The sequence below is a fragment of the Mesoplodon mirus genome (assembly GCF_964341445.2).
Source record: "Mesoplodon mirus genome assembly, chromosome: 13".
NCBI classification, from domain to species: Eukaryota; Metazoa; Chordata; class Mammalia; order Artiodactyla; family Ziphiidae; genus Mesoplodon; species Mesoplodon mirus.
The window spans coordinates 64422662-64450616 of record NC_138989.1 but is presented as its reverse complement, the minus strand read 5'-3'; the positions used below and the strand labels follow the sequence as shown (position 1 = coordinate 64450616).

Here is a 27955-nt window from a genome sequence, read left to right as displayed (position 1 = left end):
CCCTGAGTTTCCAGCCTGAGTATCACTCAACCTCAGTGCCGTGTGTGTCCTCTAGGGAAGACTTGCTCTAGCGCTTTATCACAGTCTAACCTCCATCTCAGCCTTCTCCTGCCTAATAGCAGCCTCTCAGTTCAGTAAGAGTCATTACTCTGCCTGCTCAGCAGGTGGGGAAACTGAGGCACACACTAGCAAAGCAAACTGCTTCTTAGGGAACCAGTTGTAGGAACTAGACAAAGTGCCAGAGCCCAACCCTGGGGTCAGCCTCTGGGCAGCAGAGTCCAAAGATCCAGGCATCATGTCCAGTGGTTGTGATTTATCAAGCTGTGTGACCTTGAACAAGCGACATGACCTCTCTGGGCCCCTGTTTCCTCATTAGTAAAATGGAGAAAATAAAAGGACCTACCTCATGGTGTGCTTGAAGGATTAAATGAGGGGTAGATTCTCAATAGATGTGAGTGATTACTACTTTCGGATTACACGGGCCATCTGCGTGTCCGCCTCTCTGTACACATTGTGTATGTGTGCCTGCTTGTACAGAAGCTGTCTTCGTGCCTGTGTCACAGCTGATGACCAGGCACCGCTCACGTTTCAAGTTGACGGTAGCGGTTCTGCTCCCTGTGCTTCTGTTTAGCCTCCCGAGCCACCGCTTGGTGGTTGGTGCAGATGCTTTCCTGCTCCCTGGAACAAGGGCGTGTGGTGGTTTGGAGGCAGATGTGGAAGGCCGGGCGTCTGTAAGCCAGCCTGTTTCCAAGCGCTCTGACCGACCTGACCCAGGAAGGGGGTGGGGCGGGAAGGAGGGGGAGAGGAGGAGGGGGAGTAAGGGCGGGGGGGCCAGAGAGGGCCTAGGAGGGAACCACCTCCCCAAAGGAAATGCACAGTAACAGATCTAGAGTCTGGCCCGCCCTGAGCCCCTTCTGTGTGGCTTTGGGAGCCTCTCCCACCCTCCTCTCCCCACCCCACCCTCCAAGACTCCTTTATGTTCCTGTTCCCAGAAGGCAGCTGGCATGGGGGCTGAGAACAGGGAGGCGAGGCTGGAGGGGCAGCGGGGCAGGGCTCCCCACTTTTTGCCCAGAGCCCTTCCCAAGGGTGTGTCCCAACAGGGCATGCACACCACACACAGTGATTAAGGGGGAGGGAGGAATGACATCCACTGTCCACTGCGGTACCCAGACGGTGGGCTGGACCGTGGCCAACTTTCCCCCCGAGGCTCTTGGCTGCAGTATCCTCAGGCCTGGCACCACCCACTGGCCTACTCAGACGCTCCTTCAGGTCCAGGGGCTGGAGCCCTGCTAGGAGGAACCGCCTAGGGGTAGGCTGGGCTGGGCGCGCAACTCTCCCCCACCCCTCCCTACAGCCTCCCTCCTCCACTCCCTCTGCTCACATCCAGCTCCAGCTGGGTTTGAAAGAGGTGCTCCAATGCTCCCTCCCTCCAAAGCAGGCCCTGCCCTGTACTCTCTCCTTTTTTTTTTTTTTTCTTTTTTTTTTTTGCGGTACACGGGCCTCTCACTGCTGTGGCCTCTCCCATTGTGGAGCACAGGCTCCGGACGCGCAGGCTCAGCGGCCATGGCTCACGGGCCCAGCCGCTCCGCGGCATGTGGGATCCTCCCAGACCGGGGCACGAACCCGCGTCCCCTGCATCGGCAGGCAGACTCTCAACCACTGCGCCACCAAGGAAGCCCTGTACTCTCTCCTTTTAGCTGGAAGCTGTATCCATAAACTGATTCTCTTGTCGACCCCAACCTGATGCTTTACCCACTGGGAGAACCCTCTAAGCCAGGCCAGCTGCCCCTCCCCCAGCCTTCACTCCCCCCACCTGGCATGCCCTCCTGCTCACAGCAGCACAGACTTCCAGGTCTGCCTGGACCACTTCCTCTCCAGATGAGTCCTATCATCATGACTGCCTTTGGTTCCTTGTCTGCTCTGCAGAATCAGCGCCCTGTTCCTTAATGGACCCCGGATAGTGCTCTATGTACCCCACCCCACGCTGACTGGTCCCCTGTGCTTTATCTCCCCACAAGACGTGAGGCTCCGAGGGGAGGGCGGCACCCCACTGCACCCACCCCATCCCACCTCCACCCAGGCCGCTGTGGCAAACCTCAACTTCTGGGTGCACGAGAAACACTTCTGGATTGATACTGATTCCATCCAGGTCATACGCTGGCACCTTTACCTACTGGTTCTAGGAGTGGAGTGTGGAGTTATGCTTGAGTGGATATTTAATTAGTGCCTTTGTGGACACAGGGATTTAACTTTTCATTCTTTGGCTTGGATGTTCCGGGAGTACGTGGTTTTTGATAAAAACCTATATGGAGTCATCCAATCTTGGAAGCTGTCCACTAACCCTGATTAAGCACCTTCCCTTCTGACCTTCAGTGCCTGATTCCCTGATTTAGCACCCCCTCCCCTCCCCATCCCTCCCTTCCCCTCCCCTCCCCTCCCCTCCCCACCCCTCCCTTCCTCACACCTCCCCACCCCTCCCCTCCCCACCCCTCCCTTCCCCACCCCTCCCCACCCCTCCCCACCCCTCCCCACCCCTCCCCTCCTCACCCCTCCCCACCCCTCCCCTCCTCACCCCTCCCTTCCCCACCCCTCCCCTCCTCACCCCTCCCTTCCCCTCCCTTCTCTCTCCACCCCTCCCCACCCCTCCCCTCCCCACCCCTCCCCTCCCCTCCTCACCCCTCCCTTCCCCTCCCTTCTCTCTCCACCCCTCCCAACCCCTCCCCTCCCCACCCCTCCCCTCCCCTCCCCTCCTCACCCCTCCCTTCCCCTCCTCACCCCTCCCCTCCCCTCCCCTTCCCTTCCCTCTCCACCCCTCCCAACCCCTCCCCTCCCCACCCCTCCCTTCCCCTCCTCACCCCTCCCCTCCCCTCCCCTTCCCTCTCCACCCCTCCCCACCCCTCCCCTCCCCTCCTCACCCCTCCTCACCCCTCTCCTCCCCTCCCCTTCCCTCCCCAGCTCTGAGCCTCTCCACCCCTCCCTTCCCCTCCTCACCCCTCCTCTCCCCTCCCCTTCCCTCTCCACCCCTCCCCACCCCTCCCCTCCCCTCCTCACCCCTCCTCACCCCTCTCCTCCCCTCCCCTTCCCTCCCCAGCTCTGAGCCTCTCCACCCCCACGTGCTGCCATCCCTGACCCTCCCACCATAACAAGAAGGTCTGACAAACTCCTTCCAGCCCCTTGTGGAGACTCTTGCCCCTGACGCATGGGTACTTTTCAGTTTTAGAACTACAGAAGGAGACCCTTCCTGCCTTCCTGAAGCAAATTTGCCTGCCTGGCGCAGGCTCTGTGCAGGGCGTGCCCCACAAAGGAACGAATCATTAACACTGGGATTTCGGGCAGGGGGCACCTGTTGGAAGAGATCAATTTAAGTCTGAACCATCTTCCTGGGGTTCTGCAAACCTCAGCCCCATCCTGGGCCTTCACAGACTGATGGGCCTTTGGGACTTACCTTTGGCCCTGGGATGCTTTAATGTTTGTGGCCTGCCGGTGAAGAGCGGCAGAGGCCATGGAGGGCCAGGTCTCTCATTGGTCTCATCTGTTTTGAGCTGAGTCTCCATCACACACCAGGCAGCTGGTCTCCAGGGAAGAAGGACCCTCCCTCCCTGGCTCCTCCCCCCTTTCTGAGAACCGCCAGCCTAGGTACCCAGGAGTTAGTGAAGGTTCCCCCCAGGTGAAGGGCAGTTCTGGGGAAGAGGGCTGAAAGCAGCAGGAGCCTCCAAGCTGGCAGTTTCAAGAAGGGCGTGGTATGTGGTTTCAAGGAACAGCTTGGGCAAGGGTGCTCCGCCACACGTCTCTGGGATTGGTGGCTGGCCCACCCCAGATGTGGACTGTTGGGTCTCTGGTTGGCATTTCTGAGTCAGTCTTAGAACGGTGACAAAGCCAGGGAGAGCCTGGTGATACTGTGTTTGTCGTTGGGGAGAATAGGGCAGTAGGTGCTCCCACTTCAGGCTTCAGGACTCCCTCTGGGCCAAGTTCCCTGAGCAGCCCCGTGGAGGGAGCCACGGTTCTGTGCTTACTTCCTGCACTTGTCTCCTTTTCATTTGCCACTTGAATGCTTGCTGTGCAGTGTTTCATTTGATAAGTTACACTCACGGCCCTTTAAAGAGAAAACATATGATTCTAGTAATTTTATTGGTCTCAGGTTTCAGGCAAATGGAAATAAAATTGCCTCTAAAAATAAAAGACGTGCAGAATGGGAGAAAAAAACAATAACAATGAAAAGCCATCCCTGATTTGAGATAAATAGTAAGGCATTTTGTGAAATGTTAGAGAAAAAATAAACAAACGGAGAGATCCAGGAGAAAAGTGGGGGAAAAGCTCCTCCACTGCCCTTGCTTTCATTTCTGCTTTACCTTTACGAAGGGGCTTACTTTTCGTATTAGAAAGTGAGGCGTAAAGCGCGGCTAGTGAAATTGGTCCTTGTCCCGCGCTGAACAGTACAGGTGGACAAAAAGGGGCTGCCTGCCAAATACTTCTGGTTGGAGGGAGGGGTGGGAGTGCTCTCTCAAAACCACTCCTGGAATGGCTTAACTCGCCCAGCACGAATCAATGACAACCTCCCGCCGGCTGCGGCAGGCTCCCCTGAGCAGCGCTGCCGCGTGGATTCCCAGCCCGGGACCCTGGCGGCGCTCAGGACACGACCCGGGCACGAGCGGCGTCCCCGGGGCGGCCAGGTGGGTCTGCGGCGGCCTCGGCCGGAGCGGGCTGGGATGGGCTCGGGGCTCCGGGCAGGCGGCCGTGGAGGCGGGGGCGGGGAGGAGGCGCCTCGGGCGCCCGGCGGCTGCATCACCTCTCCGGGCACTGCGGGGACGCCTGGCCCGGGTGGCGGCTCGGACTGGCCCTCGTCGGGCGTGAGCGGCGGCGTCCGCGAGGAATTTCAAAGCCGCGCCTGGGCTGGAAACGAGCGTGCTGGGAAAGCGGGGCTAGGGCCCTTCGCGGTAACGCAGGGGCGCGCGGCCGCCTACCTCCCAGCGCAGCGCAGGAAAGAATCGGGGACTCGGAATACAGCAACTCTGCTCGCGTTCTCAGCGCCCGCGGCCCTCGCGGCAGGTTTTGGGGTGGCAGAAAGGGGACAGCGGAGAGTGCGAGGGGCACTCTGGAAGGTAGTGGTCGATAGACATTGTAAGTTTCAAGACCCTCCCCCCCCAAAAAAAGCTTGGTCTCCCCTATGTCAGATGCAAAACTTGGGGGCGGGGGCAGGGAGAAAGCCAAGGTAACTAACTCCTGGCAGAAGTCAGGACAGGGGCAGGAATGAAAGGGGTATTGGCACAAGTCGCTGGGCGAGCCCGAGGGAATCCAGTCGCCGTCCCGGGCTGAATCGCCAGCAGAACCGGGTGGGTGGGGACCCTTCCCTGTTCCCTGACCTGGGCGTGGGTGGGCGGTGGAGCCAAGCCCGGGTCCCGGAGCTCCAGAGGCGGCCGGGTCCGGGTGGGACGGGCCGGCTCCGCGCGCCCCAACCCGCGTCGCCCTCGCGACCGCCGGGTTCCCTGCAGCAGGGTTCCCGCAGCGGCCGCGGGCTGGCCTGGGAGGGACTCTGGAAAGAGCCTGCACACACACATCCCCCCCGCCCCGCACACAACACACACACCCCGGCGCTGAGAGTCGAGCGGGTGCAGTTTTCTTCGTGTCTGTGGTCAGGGCTCCGTGGGTCGTCGGGTTTGGTCGTGCTGGTTTCTGGCTTCTGTTGTCCCGGTTGTGGACGGTGGGCCTGGGACGGCTGCCCTTTTTCTTTTAACCCCTGGTACTGGGCTCTGCACAGGAGGCAGCCTCATTGCCGCGATTCATTGGGCGACGGGTGGCGTACCCCTTCCAATCCCTGCGAATGCAGGAATATGAACAAGTAAAGGAAGTGGTTGAAACAATCAGGCAGTTTTCTCCAGAGTCATAGAAGTTTTTGTGGAAGGGGAGGGAGAGGCAGGGCAATGGTCCTGCCAGGTTCAAGTTTCAGCTCCACTCCGTCACCCAGTTAAATCCTAGGAATTAGAAGGGTTCAGGGACCTCCTCTGGATAGATCTCCAGATCTCTTCTAACAAGTCAAAAGAGACACAAGCTACACACTGGGCCCTTCCCTGAATCAACTTTTCTTTGAGAGACAACTGGGAGAGCCATCTTGGGATCTGAGAAGAGGCACTTAGGCAGCCAAAGAGGTCTACAAAGGCTTAAAATAAGAGGAGGCTTTGGGGCAGGACCCTGAGGGAGGAAGACCAAAAGAGCAAAGGCCTGGAGGTCATAGAACTCGAGGCTTATCCTGCCGTGTCAGCTGTGGGAGATAAGCCAAAGAGGGTACGGGCAGGGAAGAGAGGGATGGGACATTCAGAGACCATCTACCATGTGCCAGGTACTGCGCTTGGCATACTTTATCTCCTCTAACCCACACAACCCATCAGATATGAATCATTAGCTCCACTTTGCAGATGAGGAAACTGAAGCTCAAAGGGGTTAAATAAGCTGCCCAGCTACTTAGTGACAGAACCAGGAATCCAAGCTACCCATTATACCACCCATCTTTTAGAATGTTTCATTTTAGTTGAGGAGACAGGACTCCATCACTCTGGTATAATTATTGTACAAAATAGTATGTGTTACATCCAATGTTAACCTTCTTGAACCTGAGTTTCTTTCCACTGAATCAGTCAATCATTTATTCGACAACTGTTATATTGTCTAATGTGTGATTCCAAGCACCATGCTAAGTGTTGGCATACATTAGTAAGTGAAATCTGACCTGGTTCCTGGCCTCTGTCAATGGGAATAGTAATTGTAACAGTACATCCTTCAGTGAGTATTGAGTGAATGAAATGAGACAGTATGTGGGAAGGTGCTGCAGAAGCATGGCGGTGAAGAAGGAGAGGCAGCGGGGGGGCTGGGAGAAGACGAGGGGTGGGCAGTTGGAATGGTGAGTGTCCCCATGCTGCAGTCATGAGGACTGGTCCCTGGAGCGCACACAGTGCCTAGGAAGCTGTTTGAGCCCCTGCTGTTCAGATTACTGGTTTACAGTCGTGGGTTCTAAGATGAGCCTTTAGTTTTGGGCATCGAAACTGGAGAGGACAAGACCCCATGCAGCCTCTAGGAGGACTGGTGCCTCTCTGCAGCAGTGCCAGCCAGGCTGAGAGCTGCCCCAGGAGCATCACTCCCGGCCCCCACCCTCGTTCCTCAGCGGCTGCAATGGCACCTTCTATACTCTCAGGGCTGGAGCTGCAGCTCCAAGCCCCTCATCCTACCATTGGGGAAGCTGGTCCATGTTCACAGGACTTGGTAGTGAAGCCAGCACTAGAACCCAGGTCTCTTGACTGTCCATAGCTCTCAGAGCAGCTCACGCCCGCCTGCCAGGGTGTTTCAGGACTCAGCTGAAAAGATGGTGCTCCATCCGCTATATCTCCACTCACAATGCCATTTCCCGATGCTCCTGTCCATCTCTGCTTTAGCTGAACAGACATATCTGTCCTAATAAAACGGTGTCAGATGAATCTTTGCCACAGAGCGGCCATAAATATTTCAGGACATTTGGCCTGTTAACTCTCCTTCCATCTTGAATGGTATAATGGGTGTAAGATAACTGCCTCTAAAATTAACTCTCACTTTTGTGAGGAAGGTGAACTGATAAATCTTGCCTTGAAGCTAAGCCCATGTGAGGGATGTTCTGCGGGCTTACTTCTTCAGAACTGACACCAACTCTTCTGGGGAGGACGGTTTTCCTCTTCCTTTCTTCTTTGTTTCTTATTTTTTCTTTTCTTCCTTTTTTAAAAAATCTCTTGCGTTTGAGGTCACAAGATCACGTTGTATTCCATTTTGATGTCGTGGTGACAGAATAAAGGCATTTTTCTCCTAATATTGAGATGATCAGCCTGATCAGAGCGGTGAGCCCCCCGCCTGGCTGCCCCATGTTTACAGCGATTGCACAGGTGGATAATTGCATGGGGATGTCTGTTTGCTCAGCGCTTGCTCAGCCGTGCAGCCCTACAGGTTGGGCCAGGGAGAGAGCTGTTCAGTTTATTTTCCTTTGGCTGGGAACTGTGGAGATGAATAGAGGGAGGGGAATCTGGGGTTGAGAGATTGTTGCCAAGAGCAATTTGGAGTCTCCTTCATATTAGTCAGAGATTGTGTTTTTTCCTTTCTGAAGCTGCCTGCCTCCTAGTAACTTCCACCAAGGATTTTTTTCCATCTTCATGCGCGCTTGTTAGTTTTTGTTTTGGTTTTTAAGTTGCTGGACTTCTCATGACTTAGCAAAAAACAGATAACTTGAGGAATGGGGTGATGAAATGGGCCCTTTGTACTATATATGCTGCATGTCGTTGCTTCATAAATTTGAATACTGATAGACCCCAAGGTACCACGATGGAGTAAGATGAGTAATTCCTTTGAAGGGAGAGTTTATCTTCAGTGGATGACTTTCAAAATTGCAGCCTAATTTAACTTTCCCTTTGTCCATCTCGAGCCTGTGTTTAGAAAAAGAAGAATGTGTGCTCTCCTGTCTCACTCCCTTTTGTTCCCTTTGGGAGGCCCCCTCCACTGAGGCCTTGCTTGGAAGGGGACCAGCCAGAGTGGGCCTCCTTCCCTTTCCTCATCACCCCCGCATCTCCTCCACCTGCAGGAGGCCAGCGATCAAGAAGGAAGCTTTCCCCGGGGGTAAGAACTCTTCTCCAGTAGTGGCCTGGCTCAGGTCACATGAGGTGCAGAAGGGGAAAAGCTGGCACAACCGAAGCCTGCCCCTCCTGGGCCAGAACCCCGGGGCGGGATGTTCTTCATCTGTCAAGAAGTGAGTTCATCCTCTGAACAAATTGAGTAGAGCAACACCGAGACACGGAACTGAAAAAACTGCCTAATAATAGAGTACACAGTCAGTGTCGGCTTTTTCAAATTAGATACAAACCAGAAGCAGATGTACACGTGACCTTCCCAAATAATATCACAGAGCTGAACTTGGCCTTCAGAAAAATTCTGCCTTGCCTACACACACATATGTGCACACGTGCACTCAGGGCTGTTGCTTTTTTGGCTGTGGATTCTGGCTGATAATTTTGTTCTTGCTGGAGCTAACGGGTGGATCCATTGTTTTCTGTGAAGCTACTGGTAAAAGTTAGAGGTGACAGTGACCCTAATTCCTATTGATACATGCCTTCTTTTAAGCCCTAGGGAAGTCTAGCAGAGAATGCCTCTATTTAAGCAGAACCTAAATAACAGGAACTTTTCTAAGGTTTGTTGGGGGTTTTTTTAATACCAGCTTTATTGAGATATAAGTCACATACCATGCAAGTCACCCACTTAAAATGTACAAGTCAGTGGTTTTTAGTATATTTACAAAGTTGTGCTACCCTCACCATCGTCAATTTTAGAATATTTTCATCACACCAAAAAGAACCCCGTAACCATTAGCACTCACTCCCCATTTCACCCCAACTCCCCAGTTCTAGGTCACCAAAAATCTACTTTCTATCTCTAAATATATTTGCCTGTTCTGGACATTTCATATCAATGGAATCATAGAATATGCGGCCTTTTGCGACTGACTTCTTTCACTTCACGTAATGTTTTTAAGGTCCATCCACAGTGTAACATGTATCGGTATTTCATTTCTTTTATTGCTGAATAATGTTCCTTGTATGGATATATCACATTTTATTTATCCAATCATCACCTGATGGATAGCTGGGTTGTTTCCATGTTTGGCTCTTGTCAATACGACTATGAACATTCATGCACAGATGTTGTTTGGCCATAGGTTAGTCTTTCTCTTGGATATATACCTAGGAGTGGAATTGCTGGGTCAGATGGTAACTCTATGTGTTACCTTTTGGGAAACTGCCGACTGTTTTTCACAGTGGCTGCACCATTTTACATTCTCTTCAGCAGTGTGTAAGGATTCCAGTTTCTCAACATCTTTGACAACATTTATTGCTACTATCTGCCTTTTTCGTTGTAGGCATCCTATTTTCTAAGGGTTTATATGCTCAAGGAAGCAGCACCCAGGAAATATTCTGGAATCAGCTAAGTCACATTTGCTTGCCGTACCTATAGTGAGATCCGTGTATTTCAACTTCTTGATCATCCTACCTAGCCTGGTGTTTCCTCTGCATGTCCCAGACCTCTCACCAGGTTTTCCCTATAAGTTTCTATGGGACAGTGCAGGGTCGCACGGTGTGACACTGTTCTATGGGACAATGCAGGGGTCGGTGCTCTCATTCTGTTTTCCCGAGGAATGCTCCAGAGAGCCAGCAGTGGGGCCCGCTCCCTCAGCCCCACTTGATCCAGATGCAGCTGCTGATGGAAAGCCAGGCCCTGGGAAAGGAAGAAATGGACCTGAAGGGAAATAAATGTGACATTCATTGGACAAGCTGTTCAATGTTTGGGACTTTGATGGAGACGACTAAGATCCTGACCTTTTTATTATGTTAAATGACACTTTGGGGACCATGAATAAAACTGTTGGAGAGCTAACATCATAACCAGGTGGCAGCCGGGCAACACAAGGCCACCTCGTCCCATTCCTGTTAGGGCCTTGAGCTGCTGACAAGATCCATTGATTCATGCAAAACCTCTATAGGTGTGGCTGGGTGCTCTATTTCCCACTGGTATTTCAGCTCCACAGTGAAATAATTTCATCCCCTTGTCATACCTATGGGACTGACTGGAGTCACACTCTTAACAGAGGTAGATAGGAGCCGAGTGGTTGAGGGGGGACTCCCCTAGTTTGAAAGACTGCCAAAGATTATGAAAAATTAACCTTTCACCCAGAACATGCTAAAATCTCAGTCAGTGGCATCAAGTTCAATACAAACAGACCTCAGTCCCGGAAATGAATTCCAATCGCTTCTTGGATATCATTGTCAAGCAGCTGGGATCAGGCCCAGCTACTAATTTACTCTTCACTTTCAAGCAGTGCTTAATCCAGCAGTTCCTAAACCTGACTCCAGGTGGTCATCACCTGTGAAACCTTTTAAAGATTACATGTGCCGGGCCCCACCCACGAGGTACTGAAGTAGATGCTCAGCAGAGGGGACCAGGCGCCTGAAGGCGGTTGTGATGGAGAGTGAGAACACAGGCTGACCTCTCTGGGCTGCAGTTTCCTTTCTCAAAACGAGGCGTTGGATTAGACTGGTGTCTCCAAAGGGATTCATGGAGCTGATTCAAGCAGAACAGTTCAGGGTGAGTCTGTTTTTGCATGAAATTTTATTTGTACAAGGGAGCTTCTGCTGCTGAAAAAACATTCAGAGAGCCCTTGAGTGGATGGTTTCTGAAGTTCAGCTATGACAGTTCTGAGTGTCACATTCTAAGAGGACAATTCTCCCAACTTCTAGGAGGAGGATTTAGCAGGAGTCATGCAAATGGAAGTTACTTGATAAGGGAGTCATGCTCTTTGAGGGTCCGAGCTGCCTGGCTGGCTGTGTGCACCACGGTGATGAGGTAGAATATGACTTGGTAGCCCTTTCTTCTCCCACTCCCCTCAGTAGCATCCCTACCCACCTCCCTTGAAGTCCCCATAGCTTTCCTCCCCTTCTTTTACTGCTGTTTCTAATAGTAGCCCAGAGTGTCAGACATTCATGCATTCATTCATCCATTTAGCCATTTAGCCACTTCCCACACACCTCCTATAGGTGACGAATTGACTAACACTCCATTTCTCTCCTCCAATAATGTGCCACATATTTTAACCAGAGAGGCAGCCTAAGGCTAGCCCCCAGAAGTGCCATCTCAGGGCCCCTTGATTTGGATGGAGGGCTGTGGAGAGGCCTGAATTCATGGCATGTCTGGAGGGCGGCCTCGCCTCTAACCCTGTCTGCAAGCTCTTCTCCTCCCCCCTCCCCCACTGGGGCTCTGCCCTCAGCTGGCAGCTCAGAAAACGCTCCCGTCATCCCTGGTCTCAGCCAGAGACGTGCCCTCGTCCTCAACACCCACCTGCTCGGGAGAGGCGGGCGGAGGCGGGAAAGGGAGGGCTGCTTTATTTGGAGATCCAGCCCTTGGCTCCCACCCCATACCCCTGACTGGTCAACTCGCAGGACAGCTGTGCTTGAAGGACTGAAATCATCAGTGTTTATTAAAGCTGCTAGAGGGAGGGGAAGCAGGGCGGGGTTGGGGGCAGTCACGTATCTGCCTCCCAACAAGAACGAGGCCAGGTGAGGCCCAGAGCCACTCCCTCCCTCCCTCCCTGGTGAACGTACACTGGGGGACATTAGAGCCGCTGCTTGGGGGTGTTTTGAGAGTTTTTTTTTCTAATGAAGGAAGAACCTTGAAGGTTCATTCGAATGGGGATTAATGTCTCTGTGGCCTGGACCTGCAGAGAAGGAGAAATTCTAGAAGAGGAGAAGTTTCAATAAAAGGAAACGGGCTTGATCTGCCTCCTACTGATCTGTGGGACCTCCTCCGCTGGCAGCTTGGAAGGAAATATATTTGAGGCAGTTTTCTGGGCATCGCTGTATCTTCTTTTGGATTCTGTGTTGGAGAGGGAGTGTGGGGTGTGTGTGTGTGTGTGTTTTCGGTGAACATTCCACTCTGAGTATGGACTGCCTAAACTCTGGGGTTCTAACCAGGTTATGAAGATCCCCTGAGTGTATGTTCAGCCCTTAGTGGTTTTTTTTTGTTTTTATTTTTGTTTTTGTTTTTGCCGTCCGCAGGCCTCTCACTGTTGTGGCCTCTCCCGTTGCGGAGCACAGGCTCCAGACGCGCAGGCTCAGCGGCCATGGCTCACGGGCCCAGCCACTCCGCGGCATGCGGGATCTTCCCGTACCGGGGCACGAACCTGCGTCCCCTGCATCGGCAGGCGGACTCTCAACCACTGCACCACCAGGGAAGCCCCAACCCTTAGTTTTTCATCACTCCCTGTTAGCAATACTTGTTCAGGGCAGCAAAACTTTTTTTCCTGGTCCTTTCATGCTATTCTTTCACTGTTCAAATTCCTCCACCTGCATGGAGCCTGCAGATCCAGGAATCATTCTGTGTTCCAGAATCACCGCACCCACCCAGCCTCTTAGCACCCCTTCAGGACTCCCGCTCCATCCTCTCTCTCTGCTCATCTGACCCAGTTATTAGGAGAAAGCCAATCCTTTACACTAACCCACACGAAGCTACCAAAGCCTCTGGCAACTGCATTACCCTCTTCGGGGGGTGTCTGTCTTTGAAAGAGGAGACTTAAGTTTCTAATGGGGGGACTTCAGGTGTGAGGATAAAGCACAGTAACTCCGGGCGGAGTGTGGAGGCATTTTCTGTGGGAATGGGGACCTCCTAGAACCACTTTAATCAAGTGACATCTGTACCTGCTTGTACAGCCTGGGCACAGACTTGGCCCCAGAGTGGTGGGGGCAGTGAGGTGAGAGGAGGGTGAGTGACCAGAATGAGGGCACCTTGGCGAGGACTGTCAGTTGGGGTGCATGGCAGGGAGAACCAGGGGCTTCGGAAAGGACAAGCTGGACTAAACAGACCGCAGGGTAATGTTTGGGCAGGTGGGGATGATTTCCTTCAGGCCGGTGGGTTTCTTCAAGGTGACACTGGACCCCAGGAAGGTTGGGGAACAAACGGAGTGAACAAAGATGGAGAGGAAGGCGTGCTCCAGAGGACGGGACCCTGCGCGGTGGGCCCCTGGCTGGCCTGGTGCACACCCAGCTGTGGGGTCCACTGCCCGCTCCTCCCTGCCTTCCCTTGTTGGGCTCCCGCTGTGGGATGCTTCCCTAAACCGTCCCTCCCTGCCCTCCTCCCTTCCTCCCATGGTGCACCCTCTGAGTGAACCTGGCTTCCAGCTCTTGGAAGCCTTTCCAATAACATGGTGGTGAGCTCTTTGCAGACCCAGGCAGAGGAGAGGGGCTGAGCGTCAGCCAACCCCGGGCCCACGCTGGGATGAACTGGCCAGACCAAGTGAGCCTCCACTGGGGGCAGCCAGCAGAGGATGGGTGGGGCCTTCCCTGCAGCCAGTGAGGCCATTGCAAGTGACGCCTAGTCAGCAAGGTCAGAAGCAGCCCCTACTGTGTGCCAGGCCCTTTGCTGGCCCCAGAAAGGATGCAGATGCAGCTCTCTGGCCCCTGCCCTCCCAGAATTGTCATCCGTTTACCCAGTTAAGACAGAACTTGAAAATGAAGCAAGAGTCTATAAAAGTGACAGACTCTGCTAATTGGTCCAGAAAGATGGTGCTATTCAGAGTCAGAGCAGGGGATGAGGGGCAGAAGGCTCAGGGGAGGCTTCACGGAGAGGCTCTGAGCTGGGACCAGAGGCGAAGCGGCGTGCCACAGCCTCTTAGCTCACAGGCTCTGCAGTCGGGGCCTGTTTCAAGACCTGGTTCTCATTTACAGGCTCTGTGGCATTGGACTAGTTACATAATGTCTCTGTGCTGTGGTTTCCCCATTTGTAAAATGGGGATGAAACCTCACGGGGTTGCTGTGCGGACGGAATGCGAGCACCCCTCAGTGCCCTGCCGGTAAGTGCTGGCCTTCACCAGCTGGACAGGACAAACTCTGATGCAGCACAATGGCCTCTTCCAAGCAGGCGTCCCCAGGTGACATGGAGCTGGATGGGGACATCCCTTTGGCCAGGATCTCCCTTGGGGGCTGGAACTGTCTGAAATTTTAGAAATAAACTGAGCAGCATCCTGTGGAAAGTAGTGGAGGTGCGAGTCCACAGTCGGTTTCAGGTCACTCGATTAAAAAGCCAAGGGTCTCTCTGGGCAGGACTGGGCTCTGAGGCCTGCTCTGATGGGGAGAGAGAGGGCAGCACACTAGGGCTGTCGTCAAGTCCCAGGGTGTCAGGGGGTGGGTAGATTAAAGATACAGTTATTCTGGTGTGTTTAATAAGACCCAGCAATAACAAAATTCTGGCCTGCTCTTAGACTAAGTCAGTTGACTAAGGAAAGTGAAGAATTACCATAGAATGGGTTATTCAAAATCATTATTATCAGGTATCAATTCAGAGCAGGTAATAAGGGAGGTGGGAGGAATCAGCATGAGAGGTAATAAAGGAAACAGAAAACATCAGTGTGTAAACTTTTTAAACACCATCCTTTGAAGAGATCAAATGTTATAAAAGGATGGCCCAGCTATGTCTGTAAAGTTTCCCAGAGTACACCCTGCTCCTGCAGTGGCCCTGTGCTGGCACACCCACGGCCCTGCTCTTTGCAGGACCCTGGTGGGATTGCTTGCCCGAAACACACTAGGGAAAGGGTTCTTCACATCACGTGTTCTTAGAATGCACCACTGGCTACAGAAGCGTGACCACACCATGACAGACGGACATCTGCTGGACGGTGTCTCCCGGGGCTGCCTGGCCAGGGTCAATGCCCTGGATGGCCTAGTCCACTGGGGCCACCTAATGAAGGGCCAAGCAGACAATGCCAGGGCCTCAAAAGGACGTCCTGCTCCAAAAGTTCTTCCTCGCAGATGGAGGAGGCAAAATATGCATCTGCTTACCCCCAAGACAACACTCTTGCCACAGTGCTTGACTGCATCTCCCAACTCTTAGGTCCTTATGGCCAGCACCCTCCATCTCGCTTCCCCAGCCTGCTGTGATCTGAGTACCAGGATGGAAAGGTCGGGAAACGAGTTGCTTTGAGTGGTGGTGTCCCAGGCATAGAGGGCTGTCCGTACTCATATGACCGAGAGGACTCCCCAGTAAGGTGGCTGGCAGTCAGTGGCCCAGGAGTGCAAGAACAGATGTCTGGAAGGCAGCCAAGAAAAGACACGCCATTCAGGGCTGGGGAACCTTGCTTCTTGGGACACTACCTTGTCCAGAGTCCCATTCGGGAGGGAGGTCCCTTCCACGGCTTCCACAGTGGGAGGCACCTGCTGGGGAAGACTCACTTAGACCTGAGTTCCAGTCTCAGCTCATCCACTTTCCAGTCAGGTCACCGTGGACTTCTTGGAATCTCTGAGCCTCAGGTATTCATCTGTACAATGGGAAAGTTATAGCTGCATCCTGACCTGATGAAGGAATTAAAAAGATAAATTATGCACCTTGTCTAACACACAGTAGCCGTAATTTTGAAAATAGCTTTCAACTCCGTACAGCAAATTTCTGGGTCCCGACACACCCACCCAACCCCACCAAGAACCTCTCCTTTGTCCAGGGGCTCCTGTGTTCTGCCCGTGATCATGGTATTTTTCTGCCCGTGATCATGGTATTTTTCTGCCCGTGATCATGGTATGTTTTCGCCACCACTGGGGAAATCTGAGGGCTTCCATCAGTAGCCACCACGCCTGCCTTGACCTGGCCCTAGATTTCCTCCTGGTTGTCCCCAGATTGGCCACTGCTGTGCCTACTGCAGCAGAGGGGCTGGGAAAGAGGTGACAGCAAGGAGCTTTCTCCCCAACTAAAGTGAAAACCCTTCCTGTCCACTTCCCCAAAAGGCGTGTTTGCTTTTCCATCTTCTCACTCACCCTTGCTCCTAGAAGTCAAGCTCCTCCAGGGCTGGCTCAGAGAGCACTTCACAGACACCAAACTAAAACTACCAAGCAGTATCCCGTGAGGATTCCCAGTGTCTCAGCCAGTGAGGGTGGGTGCCCCGGCCTTCATCCCAAGGTCCGGAGACCCTCCAGCCACCACCCCCAAACCCCTGCATCACTGTGCCCCAAAGACCCTTGTGGTCCTCACACAGTCAGGACTCCTGGTAGCTGGTCCTGTTGGCCAGGACTGCACGGGTGGGCATGCAGACTCTTTCCCACCCCCTCCCCCAGCAGCCTCTCTGTAGTAATGATTAATGTGATCAATAAGAAGATAAACAATAAGTTGGTAGCAAAAGCATCTGAAAAAGGTAATTAGCAGCAAAACACCATGGTTCTTCAAGATGGTTGGTTGCATTTTGTTTGGCTCTGGGGACTGTGGTGCAGATTCTATTCCAGCAGGTGCTATTGGCTTCTGATGACTTAGATGCCACCCAGAGTCTCCTACATGTTCACATGAAGGAAACCGTTCCCACCTCCTTCCCATTCCAGTGTCGCCAGAGGGTCTCAGACAGGCAGACAGACTTCAGGCTTTGCTTGGCTCTTCACTGGCTTTTCATCAACCCTGCAAAGTTCAGCATTACTAGGGAGAGGTCACCACGCCCCGAAGGAACAGATGCCAATTAAAGGGGCCCAGTTTGCCTGAAGAGTTGGGGAGCCAGTATCCAGCCTGTGATCCCCAGGTCGTAGGGTTAACGTGACAACTAAAATGACTCCTCACAGACAGCTTTGCCTTAATTGGCATTTTTCCTGGCTGGCTGAGCCCTGCAGGAAAGACGTCCTCACTGTCCCCAGGCTATACCACCTCCTGTCCATCATGGACCCCAGAGCTGAGCATCATACATAAAATACAACAGAAACAACTCTTCCTAGTAATAAACAAGACTATAATATATATGTGTTTGTGTTTTACAAGTTAATTAATAAAAACTTACATAATAATTCCTAAGAAGAACTGCATGTTAAGGATGCGTCTTGTAACGTTTATTACTATCAATACATCCACTGTTCTTACAGCACTCGGAGGCTAAACTACAGAATTAAGCCTGAATTTAGTCTGTGAATTACTTTCGGTATTATAGTCCCTGTTTCTCCAAGGCTGGGGACTCTGGGCAGCTGACTAGGAAGCAGAGTTTAGTGTGAGGATGTTAGTCAGAGGTGCCCTGGGGATCCACCCCTGCAGGATGCTGAGGGAGGGAGCAGGCAGGGCAGAGACGAAGCTGGTGATGCAGCCCCTCAGCTTCAGCCATCCCCGCGGGGTCATCTGGAGCACACATGGCCACCTCAGTTTTGTCCCATGCCTTTATAGAGCCCCTTGGACCTCAGGCAGTCCTGGAATGTGTGTGTCTCTGGACTGGTATGCCTTTGGGTGGCTCTGCAGCCCAGGCCATCCTGACGGGCGGTCCTAGGCTAAGGGCTGACTGCAGACCACACTCCCACCAGCTGGGCCACCAGTCCTTTTTGAGGGGGAACCTGGGTGGCTCACATCTGTGCCCTCTGCAGCCTGTATATGGCTCATTCTTCTCAGTCTGTAAACTCCCTGGAAACAGGATATCCATATATCCTGTATGGCTCTCTGACCCTCACAGCCCCTAGCGTGGAACTGAGCACAAGACAGGTGATCATAAGGCAGTCAGTGATCCATGTTGAGGTACAGATAGGTTTGCTGGAGGCCTCTGTGCCTGGGGACCGATCACCCCTGCCACAGCTTCCAGGCAGGAGATGTTACAGCTCAAGGTGTCAGCTCCTCTGGACAGAGCCCCAGGGAAAGGCTCCCCTGGGCCATGGACCCACACCCCTTCCTTCTGCAAGGAGTCAGGGTCTGGGAGGGAATATTCTAACTTTCCTGGGGGTGGGACTAAGACTGTATGAGTTACATAAGTTACCATCTCATTTGTTCACTCATTCATTCATTTACTGAGCATCTCCAATGAAGCCGGCACGGTGCTGCAGAGCAACAGGATGTGGGCAGTTTTCTCCCTTGTGGGGTGGAATGTATGTACAGCTGGACAGGAATCCTGGGCTGTGAGACCTCCCCAAGCTGGGACCCCCCCCCCCCCTCAACCCAGGAGAATCTTGCTTGTGTTAATTTGGCCTCTGGTCCCCACGAGCCTGAAGTGCCTGGTTCTCTGCCCTCACCTGGAATGCCCTGCCCCGACCCACTCCTTGCAAGGTGCTGCGCATTTCAGATACTTCACCAGAGCAAGTTGTAACGTATGAAGTCAGCCTTCACCACCCTCGGCTGCTCTGAGCCCTCTTGGTAGAATCGGCTGGAACCACGTGGCTCCGTGGATGTAACAGTACCAGCTGCTCAGAGGCCTCTCGTACAGAGGAACTTGCGCTCGGGCAGGACAGCATATATGGTCCCTGCCCTCTACCCGCCACACGCCCTGCTCCAGCAGCTATGCACCTATAAATAAAGATACAACAACCACTACATCTTCACAAGAGAGAAAAAAAAAAAACAGCAAACTACTAACAATGTAGTCCAAAAGAGGAGAATGGTAGTATCAATTGTCAGAGTCCACTCATGGAATATCATAAACCATGAAAAGGACAAAGGCAGACAGTGCCTAGCAACATGGAAGTGGGTTTATGGAGCACCGTTAAAAGACGAAGAAACAGAACAAAAATTGTGGTGCCCACCCAGCTGTGCCTCCACTGAGCTGTGCTGGCATCACTATTGGTCGTGTAGATCCCGGTTCCCAAGCCAGATTTTTTTTTTTATGCTTTAACTTTTTATTTTATATTGGAGTATAGCCAGTTAACAATGCTGTGATAGTTTCAGGTGCACAGCAAAGCGACTCAGCCATACATATACCTGTATCCGTTCTCCCCCAGACTGCCCTCCCATCCAGGCTGCCACATAACATTGAGCAGAGTTCCCTGTGCTACGCGGTAGGTCCTTGTTAGTTATCCTTTTTAAATATACCAGTGTGTACATGTCGATCCCAAACTCCCTGATTATCCCTTCCCTCCACCCTTCCCCCCCAGTAACCATAATTTCATTGTCTAAGTCTGTGAGTCCGTTTCTGTTTTGTAAATACATTCGTCTCATTTCTTTTTAGTTTCCGCATATAAGCAATATCATACGCTATTTCTCTGTCTCTGTCTGACTTACTTCACTCAGTACAACAATCTCTAAGTCCATCCATGTTGCTGCAAATGGCATTATTTCATTCTTTTTTTATGGCTGAGTAATATTCCATTGTATACATGTACCACATCTTCTTTATCCATTCCTCTGTCGCCATCGACATTTAGGTTGGTCTAAGCCAGATCTGATGGCTCCAAACTCAGCTTGCCTGACTGCAGGACGCTGCCACCTCCCTGGCAGGACGTGCAGGGAACCGCCCGTCAGTGCTGAGGGTCACCTAGGACCACGGTGTGCACCGGCCCAGGCACAGGGCAGCTCAGCCTCTCTGCCTCTGCGTGGTGAGAGCACCACCTCCCTGGGGTGACCAGGGCCCTCCGGACACCAGAGCCACCATGTGCCGGCAGAGCCCTCCACTCCTCTCGGCTTCCCTTTGGCACCAGGGCCCCACGTCCTCGGCCTCTCCTCTAAGCCCTGATTTCACGGACTGGACCTGCCTCCCAGGCCAGGTCGGGGCTCACAGCATCGGTCTTGCTGTCTCTCCTGCCTGTCCCCAGACCTGCAGACCAAGCTCTTTCACCCAACCCAAAGCTTCCATGCGAATTACTGCCCATTACTGTGGAACTTAGGTTCCACACACACTTAAGTCCAGAATCCCATTTATATAAACGGGAATGCATAGAATGCGGCCCAGAGGGAACTAGGGAACGGAATCAGGTGTATTGAAGCGTGAGCATGGGGATGGGGGGGTCTAGTGTGTGTATTTTTTCAAATTGCCCTTTAATATACAATATAATACAGTGAATACACATATTTTTAAGCTAACTTTAAAAGGAAAACAAGAAGGGATAGAGCAGTTGTAGAAGGCTATAGAAGGTTCAGGATACACAGCCAGAGCAGCTGGCGTGTGCTGAGACCAGAAGGCTCTGGCGACAGTGGCAGGGTACTGGCTGTGAAAAAGCAAACCCATGGGTACCTGAGAGTTGCTTATGTAATGATTTTGCCACCAGATGGGTGGTCCACCTTCTCTTTCTCCCCCAGCTGTCATGCCTGGATCATGGCCCCGGCTGATGGCCTGGATCTCTGTCTCCAAGGGTTGCTCTGTCTTACCTGGAGTGGCAGATGGGAAAGAACAGTGCTCCTGGGCCTGACTCTGTAGGAGATACAGCAGCAGGAATGGGAAGTGGCTGCCCTCCCCAGGAAGAGCCTCAGGACCAGGGGCAGTTCTGGGAGGGCCCTGCCAGCCGAGATTCCTGGCAGAGACTCCTGAGATGCCCACTTATTCTCTCAGAACCTCCCAAAGCCCATCCGACACTGCAGCCGTGCTCCTTCCTTTCTGAGCTGGTGCTCCAGGACTCAAGTGTGAAAACTTACCATGTGCCTTCCCAGCAGCCTCTGCAGGCAAGTCAGGGAGGGCCTGGAACTCAGACTGCGTGTAGCTGGTGCCAAAAGTCCCCAAGTGAATCCCTGATGGGTTGATGGGAGGGTGGGGCTCAGCACAGATTACATCTCCTTTGCTTCCACCTGCCCCTCCTCCCCCGGTGTCCAGTCCCACAGCCTGTCCTGCCAGTCCTGGTTGCAGTATGCACACCTCCACACCTCCGCTGCCACCTCCAGTGGTCCAGTGTCCTCGGCTCCCATCTGAACTCTTGCCTCTCAAGCTCTCCCACACATTCTGTCCCTCAGAATCATCTGAAAACATAAATACGATCTGTTACTCTCTAGTTTCAAACTCTCAGTGGCCCCTCATTGTAATTAGGTTGAATTCCAAACTCCTTACTATGGACTAAGGCCTTGCTACTCAGAGGGTGATCCCTGGACCAGCAGCTTGGACCCCACCCAGGAACGTGATGGAAATGCAGCATCTCCTCCCAAACCTACTGAGTCAAAATCTCTGGGCCGGGCTTCCCTGGTGGTGCAGTGGTTGAGAGTCCGCCTGCCGATGCAGGGGGCACGGGTTCGTGCCCCGGTCCGGGAGGATCCCACATGCCGCGGAGCGGCTGCGCCCGTGAGCCATGGCCACTGAGCCTGCGCGTCCGGAGCCTGTGCTCCGCAGCGGGAGAGGCCACAACAGTGAGAGGCCCGCGTACCGCAAAAAAAAAAAAAAAAATCTCTGGGCCATGAGCATGTTACCATTTGAGAAACACTAGCCTGAGAGCCCAGCGAGATCTGTCCTGCCCTGCCCCTTTGACTTCACATAGGACCATCACACTGCAGACTTAGGAGGCCCTCTCTGAGTCCCCAACTAAAGGAGTGCCCCCAACCCCGGCACTTACAGTTCTGTTCCCCTGTTTCATTTTCCTCAGCATGCTCATGCCCACCAATGAGATCATTATTCATGTTTTTGTGATATTATATATATTCCCACTAGAGTGTAAGCTTCATGCGGGTAGGACCCAGCCAATCCTGCTCTCCACGGTGTCCTCCCACCCTGTAACAGTCCTTGGAGTGAAGGAAGGACCCAGTCAGATCAACACACATTTGATGGGCCTGTGCAAGGTGCCCTGAGCTCACCAGGAGTTTACAGATGGGCTGGGAGGATCCCGCCCACCACCTCCCCTACCCCCGTCACATGTGAAAGTTAATTCAAAATGTGGGAGCTAATACTAATGAGAAATGCCTTCATTCCCCAAGTTTATTTGGTTGGAAAATGAGAAGGAAAGGGAGGTGCCTGGTAGTTTCAGGGAAGGAATGCATGGAATGTAGGTCTTCCAAGAATGTGGGGCTGGCAGTGGGAATGCGGATGCTTGCCCGCTGGGCTTGTGGTGTCTGGCTCCTTTCTCTCCTGGTAGAAGCAATCAGTCTTGGAAGATTAAGAAGATCAGGTGCCAGTGTTCTTTATCTTCTCAACCTAGATGAAAATTAGGCAACAGGAGGAAAAAATACCCTTTAGTCCAAAGCCATGGTTCTCAAAGTGTGTTCCCTGGACTAGCAGCATCAGCGTCACCCGGGAACTTGTTAGAAATGCAGGATCTCAGGCCCCCGCTTCGGACCTCCTGAATCAGACACTCTGGGGGTGGGACCCAGTGATCTGCGTTTTAACAAGCCTCTGAGTGAGGCATCTGGATTTTGAAAAACTGGCAGGATAAACGTAAATCTTTATTTTTAAAAAACATAAAATAACACATTTATTATAGAAAAGTTTGAAAAGCAGAAAAGTAGGAAGGAGATTAAGGCATCATTAATTCTATCACTCAGAAATAACTCCAATGAATGCTATCAATATTGTGGTGTATCTTCTTGCAACCTTTGTTAAAGCATATGTATTTTTAAAAATTTACCCAAATTGGGTTATTCTGGACATTATGTTGCTCTTATTATTTAGCATTTTAGCTGTGAGCACTTCCTAATCATTCATAGAAAATCTCATTTTAGCGGCTTCATAATATTTGTTCACATTAGTGTACCCTAAGGGCTATATATCTAGGTAATTTCCAATGTTTCTTATTATAAATAGCACTAGAATGAACATCCTGGTTCCAAAAAGTCTGATTCTTTTTTAGGATAAAATGCTAGAATAGAAATGATTAGGCAAAGACTAAATATTTTAGGTCTCTTGGTGAACATTTTACTATTTTAAAAGTTTAAAAACATATGTATGCATTTGTAAAACATATGTCAAAAAAGTTAATATAGTAACCCTATAAAAAGAGCTTCTGTAAACCTTAAGAGAAATACATAACTCTCAGCAGTGTGAAAGGGGAAAAAGGAACTGACAGTTCACAAATGTAAGACCACATGTGGCAAATGGCCAATTCACAAGTGAGGTAATGTTGAACCTCAATTCTAGTGAAAAAAGTCAAGGTAAATCTCCAAGATACCACCTTTTTTTTTTTTTTTAACTCATCAATTTCACAAAGCTTTGTTAAAAAAAAAAAAAAAATTAGAGTAGCCGGAGCTGGCAAGCAAAGGTACAGTGAAACAGATATTTTCACCCATTCCACCCATGTCTTCTGGAAGGAAATATGAATTGGTAGTGCCTTCCTGAGGAGCAGTTTGGTCTGTTTTACTAAAGATTCATTCTTCTTGGACAGCTCATTAGATGTCATAAAGGCTCCATCCACAGATAATGTTTCATGGGGTGAAATGAGTGAGATATTTTGTTGTATAGTAAGAGCTGCCTCTGACTCAGGGCAGATGATCAGAGGTCCAGGCGCTGTTCTGAGTGCTTTGTTTCTGTTAACTTGTTGAACCTTCATAACCTTCCAGTGAGGGACTATTTATTATTTCCATCCTATAGATGAAAGAAATGAGACCAGAGAGGTCAAGTAACTTGCCTACTTTCACAGCGGGAAAGTGGCTGAGCTAGGATTGGAACCCATGAATCTGACACCTGTGCCCTTACCCATCATGGCAGACTGCCTCTCAATACGGCAGAAACTGAGGGACAGGACAGCCCTCTCTTATCTATAGCTTGGCACTCATTACTCCCTCTCTCTTACCTTTCATCTCCTGACCTCGGCTATGGGTTCTGTTCAGTCCTGCCTCTAAGACACTCTTTTCACTTTTGAAGCATCTGCATTTCAGATAACGATGAGGAAAGACTTGTGATTTATAAAGAGCTGGAAACTTGCTTTGTCTGTGAAAAGACTGGTGTGTTCTGATATAGCCTATTTTTCTTAAAAATATTGCAGTTTCTATGGCTGTTGGGTCCTTGGAGTGAGGGGAGGCCACTGGCTAGATCCATAGCTCTAACCCCTCTCCAGGCCAGTTACATCACTGGGCCCTTCGGAAAGGTAAAGATGAAGTCCTTTCCTAGGTCACAGCTTTTTGCTCAGGTGCCCAGAGGTATGCTAAGTACCATGGGAGATGCAAAAGAATTAGAAAGTAGAGCTGCTGCCCTTGAAGAATATAAGGCCCTTTGGGGCAATTCAGACCTCCTCTCCCAACATGACTGGGGAAGAACTGGATAAACCAAGTGATGCAAACCCTCTGCTTTCTTTGTTCAGACGTGAGCTTCTGGTAGGGTTAACCAGGAAGGCTTACTGGAGGAGGTGTCACCTGAACAGGGCCTTGAAGGATTTCAACAGCAACAGATGAGGGATGACAGAAGGAAGCGCACAGTCGTGGCAGATTCAGGTGTCCTCAGAAAGTGAGCATTCCCATTTGGCTGGATTAGGGGAGAGGCAGGAGCCACCCAGATATGTAGGAAGGGCCCCTAGGGTGGAGGGCTTCGAGGGACAGGCTGAGGAGTGTGGGCCATGTTTTCCTGGTCTTCGTGTCCCTGTTCTCAGCACAGCCTGTGAGTGTGCCTAGGACCAGCTCGTTGTTTGTAAGTGAGCGAATAGCCAAATCCAGGAGGTGATGGGGGACACTGAAGGCGTTTGAGCCGGGAGTGTCATGGTTAAAGTAAAGTTTTGGTGAGACAGGTGTTGCTTAGTTCTGTGGACATGAAGAGAAGTCCCAGGTAGGGTGGTGACAGACAGATAAGGTGATGCCCCGTGGGAGGGAACTTCGAGGCACCGAGACTAGAAGAAGGTGACCTGCCAGTGCTGGTAGAAGCTGTGGCCCATGGGAAGCCACTGGCAGGTGCGTGTCCATCCTGTGGCATCTGCAAGGATCTCTGGGAGAATGGCCACACCCCTTGGGGACCCTGCCATACCAGCACTCATCCAGGGACTATGGAGCTCTGATGGGTATGGTTTTATACTGAAGACATGGCCCTGGCTCCCGCCTGGATCTCTGAGTGCTTGCTGGGCCATCTCTGTGAAGCAGCCTCTGTATGTCCAGGGCCTGGGACCTCTGGGTGGGAACGCACAGGGACGCGGGCTGGGAGGAGAAGCGGAAGGGCTATGCCTGAGAGGATCCTCGGCCAAGAGTGGTTGGTTATGTTAGAAGAATTGGTTCCGTGTGACAGGCAGGGTGAGTGCCCTGCCTGGGGTGGACAGCAGCAGAGGGAGGGGCGGGGTAAAAGCAGACCTAGAGGCCCAGAGGCCCAGTGGCTCTCTGCCATCCATCCCCCAGCACTGTCAGCTTCTCACTGTGTCACAGCAATGCAGGGACCATGCTTGTCCAGTGTCCCCCGCCCCCGCACTGGGCAGTGAGAGGTCCGTGGGCACATACAGGGCTCACTCTTAAGTATGGGCTAGGACTGAAGGTGGTACACACAGAGGACAGCTGGCAGAGGTGAGAGGGCAGAGCAGGGACCCTCCGAGGCTCTGGCAAGAGTCAGGAAATAGGAGAGACTCTGGCACCGAGGGAGCAGACCATGAACTGGGGAGGCTCAGCACGTGGCCAGCTCCAGTGAGCTGCCTTAGAGACTGGAGGGGGCAGTGAGAGAAGCAGCAGACGCAGCAGAGACTGGGGCAGAGATGACTTTGGGCCTGACAACCCCTCTTTTCATGTGCCCTCAGGACTGAAGAGAGAAGGTGGCCTCAAGATCGTGTCTGGAAACATTTGGTGTGGATAGAAGGGAGGCTTTCTGAAAGTCACAGCTGTTACCTTCTGGGAAAAGGCTACTGAGAAATCTTGAAATTTTCATTTATTCATTGAACAAACGTGTAGAGCAAGCACTACTTGCCAGAGTCCAGAGATAAACTAGCCTCCATTGCTGCCCTCGAGGAGCTTGCTGTCTAGTGGGAGAGGCAGCAAGACTTGGGCTGACGCCGGACTTCTGAGCTTGACTACACCTTGAGCACAGTGGGGGACTCCCGCCCGCCAGGAGCTAGGACACTAGGGTCTATGCTGCTGTCCTATTAGGGTGCAGGACAGTGGACTCTTTTCTTTACATTTTTCTTTTTATTTAATGTAGCATTTGATACATGCAGAAAAATATCTGTCATATGTATGTAGGTTGTGAAGAGGAATAAAATAAACTCCTTTGAACCCATCTCTCAGTTTCAGAAATAGAACGTGACCAAAAGTATTAAAGCTCCTTGGTGTCCCTCCTCCACGGCATCCCCTTCTTTTCTCCCAGAAGTAATCATTATCCTGACTGGTGGGTTCAGCATTCCCTTGCTTTTCTGATGGTCTTACTACTTATATAGGACTCCACAAATTTTTGCAGTTCCTCAAAGAGTTAAAGGTAGAATTACCATATGACCCAGCAAGTCTGCTCCTTGGTATATACTCAAAAGAATTGAAAACAGGGACTCAAACAGATACTTGTGCATAAATGTTGATAGCATTATTTGCAATAGCCAAAAGGGGGAAACAACCCAAGTGTCCATTAACAGATGAACTGGTAATATATACATTTCATATATATATTTCAACCATAAAAAGAATGAAGTTCTAATACATGCTTAACATGGATGAACCTTGAAGATATTACACTAAGTGAAATAAACCAGTCATACAACGACAAATATTGTATGAATCCACTTATATGAAATATCTAGAATAGGCAAATTCATAAACTCAGAGAGTAGATTAGGGGTTCCCAGGGTCTGAGTGGAGTGGGGAATAGGGAGTTATTGCTTAACGGGTACAGAGTTTCCTCTTGGGGTGATGAAATAGTTTTAGAAATTGTGGTGATGGTTGCACAACATTGTGAATGTACCTAATGCCACTGAATTGTATACTTAAAAATGGTTAAAGTGGCACATTTTATGTTAATATATTTGTCCACAATTTAGAAAAAAAGTTATTGGTAGTTTTGCCAGTATTTGAACTTTACATAGATGAAATCAAACTGTATGTCTTCTTCTGCGATTGCTTCTCTCACTCAATATTATGTTTCTACGATTCATCCATGTGGATGCAGCTAGCCATGGTTTATGCATTTTCACCACCGAATAGTATTCTGTGGTATGAATATACCACAACCAATCTATCCAGTTTTGGGTCGATGACACTGAAGATGTCTGCAGGTTTTTCTGCTATTAATAACAATGTTTCTGAGAACATGCTGTCATGTGTCTCCTGGAGCATGTGTCCAGAAGTGTCTCTAGGGGTGGGATTGCTGGGTCAGAGGGAGTGTTCATGTTCAACTTCATAAAATGATGCCAAATTGTGTTCCAGAGAGGTTGTACCCATTATCACTCTGCCAGTCGTCCATCAGTTCCCAGTGGCCCCACGTCCTCCCCAATAGAGTCGCACATTTTCTTGAGCTCCTTTCCTGCCCAGTAGTCCTGCCACCTGTAAATTTACCTCCAGACCCCCCTGTATGAGATCAATCCCAGGACTGTGATGACTTCTGTCAAGGACAACACTACTGCCTCTAGATCACCAGGTGATGGATCTCAGGATCTCAAAAGTAGAAATGGCCTTTCCTGGGACAACACAACCCTCACTTTACAGACAAGTAAACAGAGACCCAGAGCCAAGCCACCCCATGCACTGGTGAGCAGCCCGCTTCCTGGGGCAGCCCCTGATGACGGGACGGGAGCACACCTTGCACAGGGAGCGGAGGAGGTGGTTCTGATGTCACTGGGGCTGTGTTTACACCATCAGCAACCAAAATGCAACTTGAGATGGAACCTGTGTTGAGGGCTCGGTCTGAGGACAAGAT

General features: G+C 51.5%; 1 protein-coding gene across 6 annotated transcripts in view; it reads left to right on the top strand.

Annotated features, from left to right (window-relative positions):
• Positions 1-27955, top strand: part of ZBTB7C (zinc finger and BTB domain containing 7C) — a gene marked incomplete at its 5' end in the record, with an annotated part of 374377 nt that overhangs the window by 272924 nt on the left and 73498 nt on the right. The window contains one exon of one of the 6 annotated variants that reach the window (XR_014295748.1): positions 25857-27028. The exons of 4 other annotated variants lie outside the window; for them this stretch is intronic. Coding sequence is in view for 1 of the 2 variants with exons in the window: in XM_082640975.1 (XP_082497101.1) it covers positions 4546-4670 (125 nt within the window). Of the gene's footprint in view, positions 1-4545; positions 4671-25856; positions 27029-27955 lie in introns of those variants that run through there. One more of the 6 variants, XM_082640975.1, reaches the window with a different exon arrangement.